This window comes from Elephas maximus, chromosome X, assembly GCF_024166365.1.
Source record: "Elephas maximus indicus isolate mEleMax1 chromosome X, mEleMax1 primary haplotype, whole genome shotgun sequence".
Taxonomy (NCBI): domain Eukaryota; kingdom Metazoa; phylum Chordata; class Mammalia; order Proboscidea; family Elephantidae; genus Elephas; species Elephas maximus.
Window position 1 is genome coordinate 55,085,974 of NC_064846.1, and position 16,962 is coordinate 55,102,935.

The 16,962-nt window shown below is 49.1% G+C and overlaps 1 protein-coding gene across 1 annotated transcript; it reads left to right on the forward strand.

Moving 5' to 3' along the window:
* The first annotated feature begins 7,150 nt into the window (after positions 1-7,150).
* Positions 7,151-15,953, forward strand: LOC126068701 (nuclear RNA export factor 1-like). Its single transcript, XM_049871441.1, is given in 19 exon segments — positions 7,151-7,246; positions 9,314-9,397; positions 9,684-9,764; positions 9,881-9,950; positions 10,090-10,178; positions 10,291-10,398; positions 10,556-10,665; positions 12,380-12,416; positions 12,766-12,834; positions 12,921-12,976; positions 13,115-13,222; positions 13,522-13,580; positions 13,688-13,803; positions 13,901-13,943; positions 14,533-14,605; positions 15,165-15,286; positions 15,289-15,346; positions 15,701-15,761; positions 15,870-15,953. Coding segments are annotated over 19 exon segments (1,524 nt in total).
* The last annotated feature ends 1,009 nt before the right edge of the window (positions 15,954-16,962 follow it).

A 16,962-nucleotide genomic window follows, 5' to 3' on the forward strand; every position in this document is an offset into this window, starting at 1 on the left:
GCATTGAACAAATCTGCTGCAAAAGACCTCTTTAAAGTGTTAAAAAATCAAAGATGTCATCTTGAGAACTAAGGTGCGCCTGACCCCAGCCATGAAATTTTCGGTGCCCTCAAATGCATGTGATAGCTGGGGAATGAATAAGGAAGACCGACGAAGAACGGATGCCTTTGAATTAATGGTGTTGGCGAAGAATAAAATCGGCTGTGCAACGCTACCCTTAATCAATGTGATCTTTCAATTACCGTCCACTGAAACTCAGTTAATTCATTTTTTTAAATAGTTAATTTTATTTTGGTGAAAATATGCAGAGCAAAACCTGCTTCCGCTCCACAGTTTCTGGGCATAATGACCAGTTAGTTTGGTTGCATTCTTCACATTGTGTCAGCATTCTCATTACTTCCGTTCGAGTTGTTTCACTTCCATTTACTTCGACTCCGTACCCCTCCCCCAACCTTCTCATCTATGCTTTAAAATAGCTGTTGACCCTTTGGTTGTGTATAGAGTATTATTATTATTTTTTAAATGATATACTCAAGGGTGACAATCTTCACTGTTTGGTCTAAACTGTTACTTATTTTAAAGGTAACTTCAGGTATGAGTTTCAACTTAAGGCTTGAAGAGCAACTCAGGGCCATATTCATGGGGACACCTCCAGCCTCAATAGGTCCAGTAATTCTGGATTCTTTAAGAATTTCAAGTTCTGTTCCATATTTTCCTGCCTTTTATCTGGATTCATCCATTGCGTCCTGATCAGAATGTTCAGTAGTGATAGTTGGGCACCATCTATTTCTTCTGGTCTCAAGGTGGAGGAAGCAGCGTTCATGGAATCCGTTAGTCCCACGTTCTATCCAGTTCCTCTTTGATTCTAAGGTTTCTTTTGTTCCAGATGAATAAAGACCAGTAGTTGTATCTTTAAACCGTATCACTTGAACATTGTTTTTAACAGAGAAGAAAAGTTATGTGCCATTTATCATTAAGTATGAATTAAATGAGATGAATAGGTGAATATACAGAAACTAATATTCGTTAGTGGTTGCTGCTCATAAGCTTTAGTCACTACTCACCGTAATGGGAGGTAGAACCTAAACTTTAAGAACTATATTATGCTAATTGACAGAATTGTGCCACAAGACTATGGCCCTAAACACCCAATCCGATAGAAACAATCCCATGAGGTGATTGTTTATGTCTAATTAATATCAGCATCTGTAGTCCTCCCCCGCTTTGGTTGTTGTTATTGTTGCAACACCATGCACACCTTAGAATTTGCCCGTCCATCCCTTTTCCCTATGTATAGCTTTTGACATTAATAACACCAGTCATGCTGTGAAAACTTCAAGCACATTTGGTGCTACCTTTCCCATTACTATAAACAAAAGGTGACTACTACCTAGGGGGTACTGTTTCCTATCCTCCCCTTGTCCCATACCCCTTGTAACCACTAATGAATATTAGTTTCTGTATAGTTACCTATTCATGCCAGTTAATTCATTTTTAATGATAAATGGTACGTAACTTTCCTTCTCTGTTAAAAACAATTTTCATGTGATTTGGTTTAAAACTGTGCAAATGAAGACAGAGTTCTGCAAAATTATCACAGTACGTTGAATCTAGTCTTTCAAAAGCTTTGAAGTGTCAGAAAAGGAACTCAAAAATTCAGCTGTGTTTGTCAGTGGGCTGTGGGATTGCTGGTTATTTGTGTTTTCCTCTGAATCCTTGAATGTATTTTCCACATGGTCTAAACTGAGTGCAGGTCCCTTTTATGGTTGGAAACAAAGTCACTAAAAGTATATCCAATAATCAGGGCAAGGCCGGGTCAAGCAATGAGAAGAGTAAAGGCTTTGGGGTCAGAAAGTGTGGGTTCCATTCTGGGCCCTGCCAATGATGAGAGGCAGGCTAGGACACTTAAGCTCCCGGAGCTCCTGGCTCCCCATCCAGGGAGGGAGGAGAAGCATCTTTCCCTCATAGGGTCCTTGTGGGTTTTGATGGGATCGCAAAGGCAGGTTCTTTGGTCTCAACCATGCCTGGGAGCTGAGGCTCCGTTTCTTTATTTGTAATGACAGAATCCCCATGTTGCAGTTTAGCCAAAAGCATAAAGTGTCATTATGTAGATTAAGGGATCAGTCAGTGTCTTATTAGATATGTACTCAATGAGAATATAAAGAATGATGATATCTAACCAGGGGTTAATGAAGTTTTTGCTTGCTTCTTTAATTTTTTCCTGTTTTCCCAATTCATTTAAATATTTAGCAAAGATTATATTTAAGAGTATTGCATAAAGAAAATCGTTTAAAAATGTCAAACCTGCAGTTCTACCTAGAGAAAGTTGACGTGGCCTTTGCCATACAAAATCACGTCTGCTAAAAAGAAGACGCTTGGTATAGGGTCAGCGGAAAACAGGAAGACTCTCAATGAGATGGATTGACACAGTGCCTGGAACAATGGGGTGAAGCATATCAACGATTGTAAGGATGGCACAGGACCCGCAGTGTTTTGTTCTGTGGTATATAGGGGTCGCTATGAGTCGGAACTGACTCGACTGGACGGCACCGAACAACAACAACGTATAATTTAGATAACATTAAAATTGATGTTTTAGCAGTTTAGGGTTTTATTTTTAAAAAATCCAACTTTTGACTTGACAGTTCATCTGTGTATGTGTGTGTTTCTGTCTTATACTTTCCTCAGCCTAAATGTTCACACACTCTCATATGCAGGTTTATTTTCTCCTCACTCAGGGGCTGGACTTCTTCTCTCAGGGGTAGAGACTGCTTCCAGGGAGCAGAAAGTTTTGGCTGATGCAGAGGTGCCCAGGCACTGCCTCCTAGTCGGAAAGCCTCAGGGCCTGAGACTTTCAGAGCAACAATTCTGGCTCCGACCACTAGGGGGACTCCATCTACGTTGAGTACTTTTTTTTTTTTTTTTTTTTTTTAAGAAAAAGGCATTCCTTCCCTTCCATACCCTCCCCCCCGCCACCCCAAATCTCATCCCAAGGACAAACCAAAGTCCGTTATTTTCTTTAAAGATTCTAGGTCTGTTTTTTCAAACAGAGAGGGCAAGGCCTGAGAGGGGTCTCGGCTTAGAGCTTCCATGTACCCAGGGGATGTGCTCACTTTCCTGAGAGCAGATGTTCAGTCACCGCCCAGGAAGCTCCGCTGAGCCTCTGTCTTCCAAGGCCTTTATTGGCTTCACCATGTGGCCGTGAGAGATTACATCATGGCTCCTGAGGCCTAGTCAGCATCAGGCCTCCAGGTGGTCCCTCTTGGACTGTTAGCCCCCAATCATTGGCCTCAAGCGGGGTCTGGCTCTCAAAGGCGTTCGACTGTATGGATCATAGTAAACTGTGGATAACATTGCAGAGAATGGGAATTCCGGAACACTTAATTGTGCTCATTAGGAATCTGTACATGGATCAAGAGCTAGTCATTCAAACAGAAAACGGGAACACTGCATGGTTTAAAGTCAGGAAAGGTGTTCGTCAGGCTTGTATCCTTTCACCATACTTATTCAATCTGTATGCTGAGCAAATAATCCGAAAGTCGGACTATATGAAGAAAAACGCAGCATCAGGATTGAGGGAAGACTCGTTAACAACCTGCATTCTGCAGATGACACAACCTTGCTTGCCGAAAGTGAAGAGGACTTGAAGCACTTACTGATGAAGATCAAAGACCACAGCCTTCAGTATGGGTTACACCTTAACGTAAAGAAAACAAAAATCCTCACAACTGGATCAATTAGCAACATCATGATAAATGGAGAAAAGATTGAGATTGCCAAGGATTTCGTTTTACTTGGACCCACAGTCAACACCCATGGAAGCAGCAGTCAAGAAATCAAAAGATGCATTTTATTAGGCAAATCTGCTGCAAAGGACCTCTTTAAAGCTTTGAAAAGTGAAGAAGTCACCTTGAAGAGGAAGGTGCGCCTGAGCCAAGCCATGGTGTTTTCAATTGCCTCATATGCGTGCAAAAGGTAGACAATGAATATGAAAGAAGAGTTGTGCCTTTGAACTGTGGTGTTGGTGAAGAATATTAAATATACCATGGACTGCCAAAAGAACGAATAAATCTGTCTTGGGAGAAGTACAACCAGAATGCTCCTTATGAACAAGGGTGGTGAGGGTGCATCACGCATACTTTGGACGTGTTGTTGGGATGGATTGGTTCCTGGAGAAGACATCATGCTTAATAATGTAGAGGGTCAGCAAAAAAGAGGAAGACCCTCAATGAGATGGGTTGATACAGTGGCTACGACAATGGGCTCAAGCATAGCAACAATTGTGAGGATGGTGCAGGAACGGGCAGTGTTTCGTTCTGTTGTGCATACGGTCACTGTGAGTTGGAACTGACTCTACAGCACCTGAAAACAACAAGAACATCTAAAGACAAAGCAGGACAATGAATAAGCAAGACTGAAGAAGAGTTGATGCATTTGAATTATGGTGTTGGTGAAGAATATTGAATATACCATGGACTGCCAGAAGAAAAAACAAATGTCTTAGAAAAAGGACAGCCAAAATGCTCGCTAGAAGCGAGGATGGCGAGACTTCGTCTCACATAATTTGGACATGTTGTTAGGAGGGAACAGTCCCTGGAGGAGGACATTATGCTTGGTAGAGTAGAAAATCAAAAACTCAAACCCATTGCTGTCCAGTTGATTACGACTCATAGCAACCCTATAGGACAGAGTAGAACTGCCCCATAGAGTTTCCAAGGAGCGCCTGGTGGATTCGAACTGCCAACCTTTTGGTTAGAGCTGAAGCTCTTAACCACTGTGCCACCAGGGTTGGGGTCAGCAAAAAAGAGGAAGATCTTCAACGAGATGGATTGAGACAGTGGCTGCAACAATGGGCTCAGGCGTTATAACAACAATGAGGGTGCGTTTCACTCTGTTGTACATGGCGTTGCTATAAGGCAAAACCGACTCAAAGGCACCTAACAACAACAACAACAAAGTGAAGCGTATGTGCAAAGTGTGCACCAATCTGTTTACAGTTGGTATCTGTGGGCCACCGTGAAGGGACCTTATAGATGGAAGATGCAGAATTATTCTCCAAATAGTCTTTTTAGTGTTTAGTATTTTGTAATTAGGCAAATTTGTTGAGAGAAATACTTGAAAATATCTAATAAAAATGAATAAAAAGGTTCACCTGTATGTATTGGTTTAGAAAAATGTTCACAGTATAGGGTTTGTTTTTTTTTTTTAAATACAACTTCTGGTGTATGTTTCTGTCTTGTGCTTCCCTCAGCCTACATGGTTACACACTCTCATATGCAGATTTATTTTCTCCTCACTCAGGGGCTGGACTTCCTTCCTCAGGGGCTGGACTTCTTCTCTTGGGGGCTAGAGATTGCTTCCAGGGAGTGAGAAATTCCAAAAAGTTTCGGCTGATGTGAGGCTCCAAGGCACTGCTTCCCCCTCAAAAAGCCTCATGGTTTGAGACTTTCAGAGCTACACTTCTGGCTCCAACCACCAGGGGGAATCTATCTACATTGAGTACTTTTTTTTTTTTTTTTTTTAAAGAAGATGGCATTTTCCTCCCGCCCTCCCCCCAGAGTCTGTTCTTTCCTTTATAGATACCAGGCTTTCTTTTTCATATGTTCTCTCTGGGATGGCTTCAGGTATTTCCTGGTCTTTCTGTTACTTTGCCCTAATGTAAAAAAAGCCCTATATAGTGCAGCAAACAAAACCCTATATAGTGCAGGAAGGCTTTATTAAAGCTGTGCAGGAGGGGGTCATCCCCCTTCCATGGAGCTCAGTTCCACTCTGTTTTCCCATGTAGCATCTGAGCAACTGCAAACAAGCTCCTGCCTTTTGCTAAGCCTCAGCAACCTCAGAGTGCTGGTGATTCTGCATTCACGGCCCCATTGTGAGGAATACATGAACAAATTGATGTAATGTAGCAAGCGCAACGGGCCCTCAGAGTTCCCTGGGTTTGCAGAACGAAGGAACACGATGTAACACAACAGACACAGATCTTGGTGCACAGCCTACCCTCAGTTCCCTGAGTTTGTAGCTACAATAGCTGAGCCCCAGGCCTCCTGACTCTAGTTAACCACCTCAGCTGGGGGTAGGGGAGTAGCTCAGTTGGGAACGCCTCCCTGGGTGTCAGGCTAGTAGCAAACTCAGGGGGCATAAGAACAGGAAGTTAAGTCTCCTCTGGCCCACAGGGGTCTCCTCTCTATGCCTTTGGGGAGGAGACTTCCTGTGAGGACTCCATCTTGCTCTCCTGTGGCCCTGATAAGGTGGCTTGGGGAGTGCTCTCGCCTTCCTCAGCAGCCCTCCTGGATCTGCCCCACACCCCAGGCTCCAGACCTGACAGATTCTCCTCAGGAAATTCCTGTGAGGACAGTAGTGACAGGATACTGGTTGTAGGCCACACCATGGGTGAGTTGGTCAGCACAGGAGGCAGGAGGGGTTCTGGGCCCCTCCCCCACCGCACTAGATAACAGCAGACCCCTTTAGATGGGGGGTGGTGAGTATCCAGGTAACTTTTCCACTCTCCTGAGGTTGGGGGTCAAGTGGGCCCTGAGACCCCTGTCATGGTTCCACATGGAAAACCTCTCTTCCTGTGGTTTGGTCCTGGTTGAGGTGAAATCTTCTGTCTGGTTGAGGGGAAAGGCCTGGGTCAAGTGGTTCAGAGTTTGGGGAGTAGGAAGTGTTGCCTGGGGTGGGGTTGTTGAAAATTAACATTTTTGGGATTTATACTAGAGGTGGCGTAACTGAATGAGGGTTCTCGTCCTGTCCTATTAGCCTATTGAAATAAGACAGATGCCACACCACCAGTTGCACGGGAAACAGAAAATGGAAATTCACTGTGCAAACAAGGAGCAGCTTGCGGCCTTGCAGCCAAAAGGCCACAGGCTCCCTGCCCCAGGGGACCTTGGAGTTTTTAATGCCCTCCAGTCCCCAGGGGACAGGGATTGGTGCCCAAAATCTGACACCCCCGGTCCCTCCCATGTCCATATTTGGAGATCCAGGTGCTGTGTCATGTTGTAAAGGAAGGAACCTTTGGCTTTACAGATGGGCTTGGGGGCAGCTGTGTGCCTGAGAACATCTTCCTCTCAGACAATGTTCAAGTCTGGGGTCAAGTTAGGACCACGGCTCTTCAGGTCCTGCGTATGCAGCAAGATCCTGGTTTGCGGACATGGGGGATTCCGGTGGCAAATTCAAACCGAGGTTAGGGCTGAGGCAGGGTCAGGCCAAGCTGCAGTTAGAAACTGCTGGTCGCAGGGCTGCGAAGGTGCGGGGCAGGGGCGGGGAGCTGCGGCGGAGCCTGTGAAGCCTAGGCAGTGGGTTCAGTGGGGGAAGGGCTGGGAACTCACCGTTATCCTGGAATCCTTACACCAACCATTCAAGATAGATTGCATCACTCTCACAGAAGTTTCCAGGAGCTTGTTTTATGGCCCAGCATATGATCTATTCCGGAAAGTTCATGTGTGGTTGTTAGGTGCAGTGTTCTATGTCGGCAAGTGAATTTTGTTTCTCATGTTTTTAAAATGTTCTCCTTCTAACTAAAATTGACTTTACCTGTATTATCCGTCACTCAGTTAAAATGTCCCACTGTCACTGTGGACATGCCCATTTCGCCATTTACTTCCGTCACTTTTTGCTGTGTACATTTTGGCTTCTATGTTCAGTGGTGCACACAGATTTAGAGTAGTTTTATTATTATTTCCTTGTGGAATTGAACCTCTTATCCCTCTTTAGTAACGTTTTTGTCCTAAAGTTTACTTTTTGTCTTATTAATATGGTTATACTGACTTGGTGTCTCTTTATTAGTTTTGAAAATTTCTCAGACATGATCTCTTTAAATACTACTTCTCCACTATTCCCCTTTTTTCTTTCCAGACTCCAATGAAACACGTGTTAGATTTGTTCACTATATCCCTGCCCCCTCCTTTGGTATTCTCCATCATTTTATCTCTCCAGGCTTCATTTTGGGTATTTTCTTTAGACCTAGCTTTCATTTCTCTAAGTCAAAGTGGTGAATTTGCCTTTGATCCTTGAACTATAGCACCAAATATTCAGGGTAGGTTTTATTATTCCCCTAGAGCAGAAGAGGGAGGTAAGGGTTAGAGATGTTAAGCAACTTGTCCTGGGTCACTCAGACTGGAAACAGCAGAGCAGAGACTAACGTCGCAGACCGGACCCTCGGCCCAAGGCCTTCTGCTGTGCTGGCTCTCTCCTGGGCTGTGAATGACCCCGACCTCTCATATCCCAGGAAGAGGAGCCACGGTGAAGTCTTTCAGCCTCTGCACCACTGTACTGTATTTCTTTCTACATTATTAAAAGTCAGTGAAATTACTTCACTAGCCATAGTGTTTTCACAGGACTTTTTCTGGCATTCGGACCACTGATATGTTGTTCTCCATTTCAGCGGATAGTCATCAAGTTAATTCTTTTCAAAGAAGAGGAAGACACTGGGGTATTTCACAAAGGAGATATGATAGTTGGTCTCAACAAGTCAGGCCCAGCATTCATCCGTCATCACACCAGGAGCGAGATAGAGACGTGGCAATGAGTGATGCCCACGTGAGCCCTGAAGTAAGATAGTAAGTGACCACTCAGCATGGTGGCATGTACCAACCAGTGGAATAGGTAACCCTGTATGTAACTCTGTCAATCCTCCTCTCCAACCTGGTAGAGTGGGCGATGCTGGGACCAGATTAACGGCTGGGCAAATATTGTTATAGCCTTGAAATCAGTAGAGTGAGGTGTTAGAAGACTTTCCTGGCATTCATGGACGCCTTCTTTCTCTCCACATCCCCACAGCACACCATATGCCATCCCAAGCTACTATTGGAGAGGCAGTTGTCACAGAGGAGACCAAACCCATGGGAATATGGAGAGAGACAGAAAACCTCCACAGGAAGGAATGGAGGAGGACTGGCAGGATGGAAGCTCCAGGAGCTGGTTCAAGGTTACAGTGAGTGTCCTGGCAAAATGCACATAATATGCAGGAGACACAGGTTGGGCGGAGCTGTGCTGAGCTCCTGGAGACACTAGGTACTTTGCTGGGGCACAGAGAGTTGGTAACTTGTCCTTTGTTGTACTAGGTGTTAACATCCTCGATTGGTCTAAAGGTAGGATGGGAGAAGTAATAAAAAGGGAAGAGGCTGAAGGCAGGGAGAATGGGAAGTTTGTCTAAAGGCAAAGGTGGAAACTGCTCACAAAGAGATAGAGAAACTCCCCACAGCATGGCTCAGTTTGGCTCAGACTTAGGTCTGAAAGGAACACATGGTTGGGACTCTTTAAGCTTTATTTCCATCATGTCAGTCTCCTCTCCCGTCCTTTCTTTTGACCTCAGTTTCCATCTGGCATAAAATATGATGAGAAGTGCATGCAGAATTTGATCAAGAGCCTGTGCAGTGTCCCCTTAAACCTGACCGAGGTAAGAGAGGGCAGGGAGGCAGCCGAGTGGGCACAGGGCAGGTGGAGGGGCCAGGCTGAGCAGGGAGTCTGGCCTCTTACTGTATTTCTCTTGCCCCTCCCTCTCCCTGAATCCTCACTGTGAGAAAGTCAGCAGCATGATTTGCAATGAAGATAAGGAAAGGGCCTGTGTCACAGCATGGCCAGGGCTAGCTAGGGCCAGGACGGCAGGCTAGGGGATGGGTCTTGCTTGATCTTGCGTTTCAGAGTTCCTGGAATTTACCCACATTCTTCTATCTTCTCTGCAGCCATCTATCTCTGCCAGGCCCTCTGCTGTACCCTACTGTAAGCAGAAGGAGCTGAAGTCACAAAAAGCGAAACTCATAAAGGTAATGCAGACTCAGGACCTGTGCGCACAGACCCAGTCCCAGCACTTCTTCCCTCACCAATTTCCCACTCCACCACCTGGCGTCAGAGTCACTGACCCCCATCTCTGTCTGTGCAGGTGACCAAGAACAAAGGATATGAAGTCCCCCAGCAAGCTCATGACCTCCAGAGAGTCCACTCAGACCCAGGTATGACTGACAGCAGTAATTCTAAGGCAGTTGTGGGCAGCAGGAGGGTTAGGGGGCAACTTGGGGAGGTGTTGGTGCTGGGGCTGGTCCAGCTGGGCCCCTCTCCTCCTTCTGAATCCCTCCTCTTGGCTTCCTGAAGACGCGAGGATCCACTGTATTGAAAAGGGGCCAAATTTTAGAAACTGCATGGCTGCCTCCCTCCAGATCCATGAAGAGAACTCGCCCAAGGTGAGGCCTTAGATCCAGTGCTGAGCGGGAGGGTGGGACAGATGGGGTGGAGTGCACATTTGTCCCAGGTATCACCTCTTGGGCCTTCAGTCTAGCTCTTCCCTCATCACAGCTTTTGTCCTTCAACTCGAGCAACAACACACCCCACCAGCTGGTTGGCCTGCGTGACACCACACAGAAGGCCCCCAACATCAGGAGCCTGAACCTCTCCAAAAATGAGGTGAGAAGCCATAGCCAGAGTGATTTGAACTGAAGGTGGTTGGCCTTATTAAGGTGATGACAAGAGTTAAGCAAGGCCATCTGTGGGAGAGCGTGGATCTGGGTTGCATGGCCCTCTGGCTCTCTCCCTGATTCATGTTTCCTTGTCATAATTACAGGTGATGTCTGAAGGGGAGTTGGACGAGGTGAAAGGGCTGGAGCCAGAAGAGATGTGTGCAGGCAGAAACACCCCGTGCACCACCTTCCCGGATAAGGCCACCAACATAAGGTGAGGTGTGCCCTCTGTTGGCCCCGGCAGCCTGAGCTGCCCCTGATAGTGCCCATCTGCAGGAGGCTGCAGCCCTGGAATTCCGGGAGGACCATGTGCCCTGCCCTCTCCTCTCTTTGTCTCTCACCTGTCCTTAGAGGTCTCCCTGCCTTCGTCTGGCCTGCTCACGGCTCCCCTGAGCTGGGGCCTGTTTCCTGCCTCTCTGCACCCAGCCACCCAGCCTTCTCTGGCATAGCCTCTGCTAAATGTGCTCCAGGAAGCAGGGCTCCCCCTTCTTCTCCTGGGCCAGGGGTGTCCAGACTGTACCCTACTCCCCCACTGGGGCTGCCTGGAGCCAGATCCTGGTGCCCTGGATTGTGAAGGCTCCTCCTGACCAGGGCCTCCTCTGAGACAGGCCTTCCTGCCTCTGAGCTGAGATGGGGCTTCCCTCCCTGTCCTATGATGGGCCCTCTCTCCCTTGCTGGAAAAGGGTCCCCTGACCTGCCCCAGCTGGATGTCTTCTCATGACATCTGTTGCTATGGCCCAGTGAAGGAAATGGGCTCTCCTTGGGAAGAAATCTGGGTTCCCTGAGTCAAAGATCAGAAGCGGGTCACCGCCAGTGAGCAAAAGGCTTCCCAAGAAAGGTGCAGAGTGTGGGAGGAGGGGGGCAGAGTCGGATAAGGATACAGAGAGGGTCCTCTCAGGGGCACTGCCCCCTCCCCCACCCAGTCACAGCATCCTGCCTGGCCCTTCAGAGAAGCACTGGGTAGACCAAGGTGGTCTGATTCTTCAAAGGGCCAACTAAGACAGGCACAGTTGTTCAGGAGACATCAGGGGAGAAGATGGGGTTAATAAGAGGGGCCACAGATCCTGAATCCCATGCTGTGCCTTTACCTGAACCTTTCCTCCTGGGGAAGGTCTCCTGCCTCACTGGCTGCTCTGTTTCCCATGCCCAGCTCAGATAGCATGACACAGGTGACAAAGGCCAATGGGCCCCAGCCCAACAAGTACCTGTTTTCCATTTCTTCCTGGCCCCAGGGCCAGTCAGGGGCAGATGAAGGACAGGGCAGCTGCAGGGGAGCCATTTCCCCTTTCTTCCCCCCTTTCTCCCTAATCCCCAGCACCCCCAGTAAGCTTCTCCCCCTTGCCTTTCCTTGCCTTTCTCTTTCTCTTTAGTCTCCACTCCCCTATGTTTCCCCTCCCTACCTGCCCTCCGTTTCTGTCCTCACCCCCTCCGTGCGCCCTGAGCCTGCCTCACCCATCTCCCTCTCCAGCATCCAGGGCCATCCCTGGGGATGTGCTGGTCTTGTCCAGGGCCAGGCCTGGCAGAGCACTGGACACCTGGTGAGGGAGCAGAGCCCTGGGCCCCACCCCATTCCCTCCTCCCTCCAGAGCCTTCCCTGGGGACTTGGAGGGAGGTAAGTGAGGCAGGAGGGGAAGGAATCCCTGGGGCCTGGGCTCCACAAGCTGCTTCTGTGTCACTGGAGAAGGGGGTCAGGGCCCTCCTGTGGGAGCTTCCCAGGAGGAAGTGGGGGAAGAGGGGTATGGAGAGAGGGCCCACGAGCTCTCTCTGGGTGAGTCCATGGGAGAGGTTCCCAGGGTCCAGGAGTGGTGGCGGCACTGGAGAGTAGGTGGGACACACCTGGATGTGTTCCTGTGTAGGTGCGCATGCTTCCATGACATGGGCCAGCTGTGTCATTACTTGCTTTTCTCTTTTGTCTTGATATTTGACAGCTCCATCCTGGAATTGTTCCCCAAGTTATTACGCCTGGTAAGTGTCTTTCTTTATCCTTGACTCCTCTAGCTGGTACAGATAGGACTCACAGTCTGCCCTGAGTCACTTAGATTTTGCCCAGGTTAGATTTTTGGATCTGACCCCTAATCCTCATGGGGGACAGACCCATGAGGGAACCTGAAAAAGTCTATGGATCTTCTCTGCAGTTCTTTACCGGCTTCTGGGAGCCCCTGGTGAAGACATCACAGTAGTCTTGCCCATGGAATTTCCAAGGCCCTTTCACCCTGACCTTTGACCCTCCCTCTCTCCTGCGCCCATCCTTTTCCCTGACCATTCGGTGCCACCTCCCTGGTCTGCACTGCTCATTTCCTCTTCCCTTCCCCAGGATAACCACGAGGTACCCCCACCCGTTGTCTTTGGCACTGAAGCCTCCAAGAAGTTACCAGTCTGCAAGGTGAGGAGGTGGTATCGAGTAGAGCCGGGGAAGGGTGGGTGAGGAGATGATAACAGCCATGGTTCTGGGAACCGTTTTGATTCCAGGGGAGCGTCTTCGGATCTGAGACCCTGAAGAATCTAATCCTAGAATTCCTGCAGCAGTAAGTACCTCTGGGACCCCGAGGCAGGGTGGGATGTGATGGGTCAGGTCACCCAGGCACAGGCCTGCTCATGGGGGGCTTTCAAGTCCACTTAGGGTCCCAGACCACAGACAGCCCGTCCCCTTTGCTTCCCCGCAGGTACTACTGCATCTATGACTACGAGGACAGGCGGGGTCTCCAGGATGCTTACCACAATGAGGCCTGCTTCTCGCTGGCCATTCCCTTCAACCCTGAGGACCTGGTTCCGTGAGCATCACAGTGTCAGCACTGGGCCCACTGACTCCCCAGGAGACAAGGCCAAAACTCATTATTGTTGAGATGATTCAATCCTATGGGACAGACTAGAATTACCCCTTATTGTTTTCCAAACCTGTAATCTTTATGGAAACAGGCTGCTACATCATTTTCCATCAGAACAGGTGGTCGGTTTGATCCCCGAGCTTTTGTTTAGCAGCCGACCACTTTAACCCGTGTGCCACCCAGGTCAGCTCCTGGCAATGCCCACACTGGCTGGACCCAAGTTCCTTTTCCTCTATTTTTCCTAGAAGCTGGTTTGACAAATATTCCAAGGGGAGCAGGAATATAAAGAAACTCAAAGACCCCGGTAAGTGTGTGAGGGGGAAGATGCGTGGGACAGGAGATGTCAAGTGGTCAGTCGTAGGGCCAGGTGAGTGAGGCAGCCCCTGCCCTTCTCTTCTCCTCCCCCCACAGTCCTGTGTGTTCATTTGCTGAAACACACAAAACGTGACATTGTTGACTTCCTCAGTGAGTTGCCCAGAACCCAGCATGACATCAGCTCCTTGGTGGTGGACATGTGTGTCCAGACGGTGAGCACCTGCTTCCTCCCTGAGACTGGTCCAGAGGCTGGAGGTGGGTAGGGGCCTTAGGGGGATCCTGGGAGCCTGAGCTGTTTTACTCTTTCAGGAAAAGATGCTCTGCTTTTCTGTCAGCGGGGCCTTCAAGGAGGGTGAGTGTCTGTACAGTCCCTTCCCATGTCCGTTAGTGCTCCCTCCCCCGACTGACTCCCTCTCAGAACTCTCCAGGCTTCCCTGATCCCTTCCCTTCCTATTCCCTCTGTGCTCCCCAGCACCCACCCTGCCCCCTACCCACCCTGGTCTGACCTAAGCCCATACCTGTCTGTCTCCGCACAACACATGAGTTAGGGACACAGGCTGTGGAGTTTGATGGCTCTCATCCCAGTCCCTCACTCTGACACCTTGGGACACTTGCTTACCTCTCAATCTCCTCATTTGTAAAATGGGCTTAGTAATACCCATCTCTTGGGCTGCTGTGAAAAAGGAGTCAAATGAACTTGTAAAGAGTGTGTCACAGGGCCTAACACGGACTAGGGCCCTATCACTGGGAGGTGGTTGGTCCTGTGGTTGCCCTCCCCAGTGCTGACACCCCCTCCTGACTCCCAGTAGAGGGTTGCCCCATTCTGGCCCCCTTCAGGGTAAGACAGGAGTATCAGGTAAGACCACGACTGGGGAAAGCTGCTGGTGAGCGTGTAAAGCATGGGCAACTCTGAGGGGAATTGTTGTTTGTTATCCTTGAAGTGGAAGGACTGTTTCAGGCTCATGTCCGTGCCTTTACCCGGATCTTCATCGCTACTCCTTCCAGCAACTCCAGGTAACTGCTGTGTAACTGCTGTGTCGTTGTCGTGAGTGCCACATGGGAACACTCATCCCAGCCTGGGGCCAATGGTGTGGGAAGGTGACGGTGAATTCCTCAGGGTTTCCCCAATATGGCAGAATTCCAAAAGGTAGACCCCAGGAGCAGTCGAGCCCAGTGGTTAAGAGCGTAGGCTCTGAGGCTGGAGTAGAGGGTTCTCACCGTGACCTCAGCATTCACCAGCTGTGTGACCTTGGTGAAGTTACACAAATTCTCTGTGACTCAGTGTCCTCCTCTGAATACGGGGATTAGAGTATCAACATCCTCAGGCTGTTGTAAAGGGAAAAGGCGAATGTGAAACACTCCCTGGGTTGGGAGTAACCTATGAATCTAGTGCAGTTGGGAGTTAACTTCTCCAAAGGCAGGTTCTGTGGGAGGGGAAAGGGTACCAGCCAAGGAGTCTGGGAGGCAGGCGGAGTAAGGGACGGAAGGAAAGTGGTTGCTGAGTAGGGGCACAATCCTTGTTGGGGATGTGGGATTCTCTGTCCAGCTGTCTGAGGCCCCATTCTTCCGTCAGCCTACGCATCGTGAACGACCAACTGTGTGTGGGGGACGGCAGCCCCATAGAGACCCAGGGTTCCTTCCCCACCCCAGTGCCCACACCCTCCTCCAGCCCTGTGCCTACCTTCTCGGAGAAGCAGCAGAAATGGTGCAGGCATCCTCCACCCAGTCTGGGATGAACCTTGAGTGGCCTCAGAAGTGAGTGCTGGGAGTGGTTGGGGATGGGGTGAGCTGGGAGGAGCTGGGGACTGAATGATGGGAACTTACTTCTCTACTTCACTCATTGTCACAGGGAACATCTGTCATTCTCAGTACATACTACACCACCGGGTTGTTTGAACAGGTGCACAGCACTTTCTGAGTTCCGAAAACCCTGTTGCTTTACTGACAGGCACTGGGGTTTCCAAAAGTTCTCTCCCTTACACCCCGCTCCACAGTGCTCATTCTGCTGCTTATGTCACAGAAACCATGTTTCTGATGCACAGATTAGGTCGTGGGTTTGTGTGGTCAGTGTCTCCACGATGGGTGTCACCCGGCCCTCCTCCACTCCAGGTGCCTTCATGACAACAACTGGGACTACACCAGAGCCTCACAAATGTTCACTCTGTCCACTGTGAGGTCTGGGAACTCAGGCCAGTGAACAGAGGCCAGGTGGCCTGGGGATGACACTCAGGGCTCCTGGCTCTGATGATGCCCCACCTCCTCCCTTCGCTCCCTCCAGCCTGTGCTCAAGATCCCAGAAGACACCTTCATGAAGTGTTCCATGATTCTGACAATGAAAACTCCAAAGGAGCCAGGATTCTGATTATCTCTATCATCCTTGTTGTTCTCCCTCTTTTCTCTGGCCTCTGACTGAGGTGAGAGGCCTGGTGTGGCCTAGGAAGGCAAGGCTGACCTCGTGGGGCTGACACTCTTTCACCCAAAAGGCCATTGTTCTGTGTAATTGTCACACCCAGTTTCTGTTTCTTTTAGAAATAAAGAATGAGTTTGCGTGTTATGTCAAATCCCTGAGGTGGTATCCATTTGAGGCAGGCATTATCATCACTGTCCTGCAGAGGGGGAAGGGAAGGTCCCAGAGGGTAAGGGACTTTCTGGGAAACTACAGAGAAGAGACTCAAATCCTGGACCCACAGTAAAGCCCACTCTGTGGCCCCACTCTGTGGGGCCTTCTCTAACCCTGATAAACCTGGAGGCAGGGTTTCTATGTCCCTAGTGTACTAAGCAGTTGTTTTTATACAGAGAACAGTACTGGTTTCTTTGCCATAGGAAGCTATTCAAATTTAAAAACAACTGTTTGGGAAAAGCAGCGTTAAAGAGCACACGAAATGCTGGGAAGAAGAACGTGTTCACACATATGACTGACATGGCATTCATGTCCTTGATACATAAGGAAATCAGTGCGGAGATAGGATAATGGTATCAACCTAGAATTCTTATTAAAACAGAAGTTAGCTCATTTATATGAGGCAGGCCCTTCAGGGTCAGTTCTGGAAGGGGTCCTCTGTGGACCCTCCCCTGAGGCCCAGGAACAATGGGGAAGGAGGGCTCAGGTGTAAGGGCAGCCCTGGTAGTCCGGATGGGGAGGGAGCTGGTAAAGCGCAGCCCTTCAGGCCTGTACTTCCTGGGAAGCCCCCAGCCTGCTGCTGTCTGCAGCTGAGAGCCAGCAATGCTCTTGGTTAGAACCATCCTGGGGTCCTGAAGGGCCCAGCACAGGGCAGGCACCCAGAGAGGGCCCAGAACTCCTCTGCCCACTTCACCCCTAGTGTCTCTCTTCACCTCCTGCATTCCCCACCCTTGCCTGGGGCTCCCTCCTA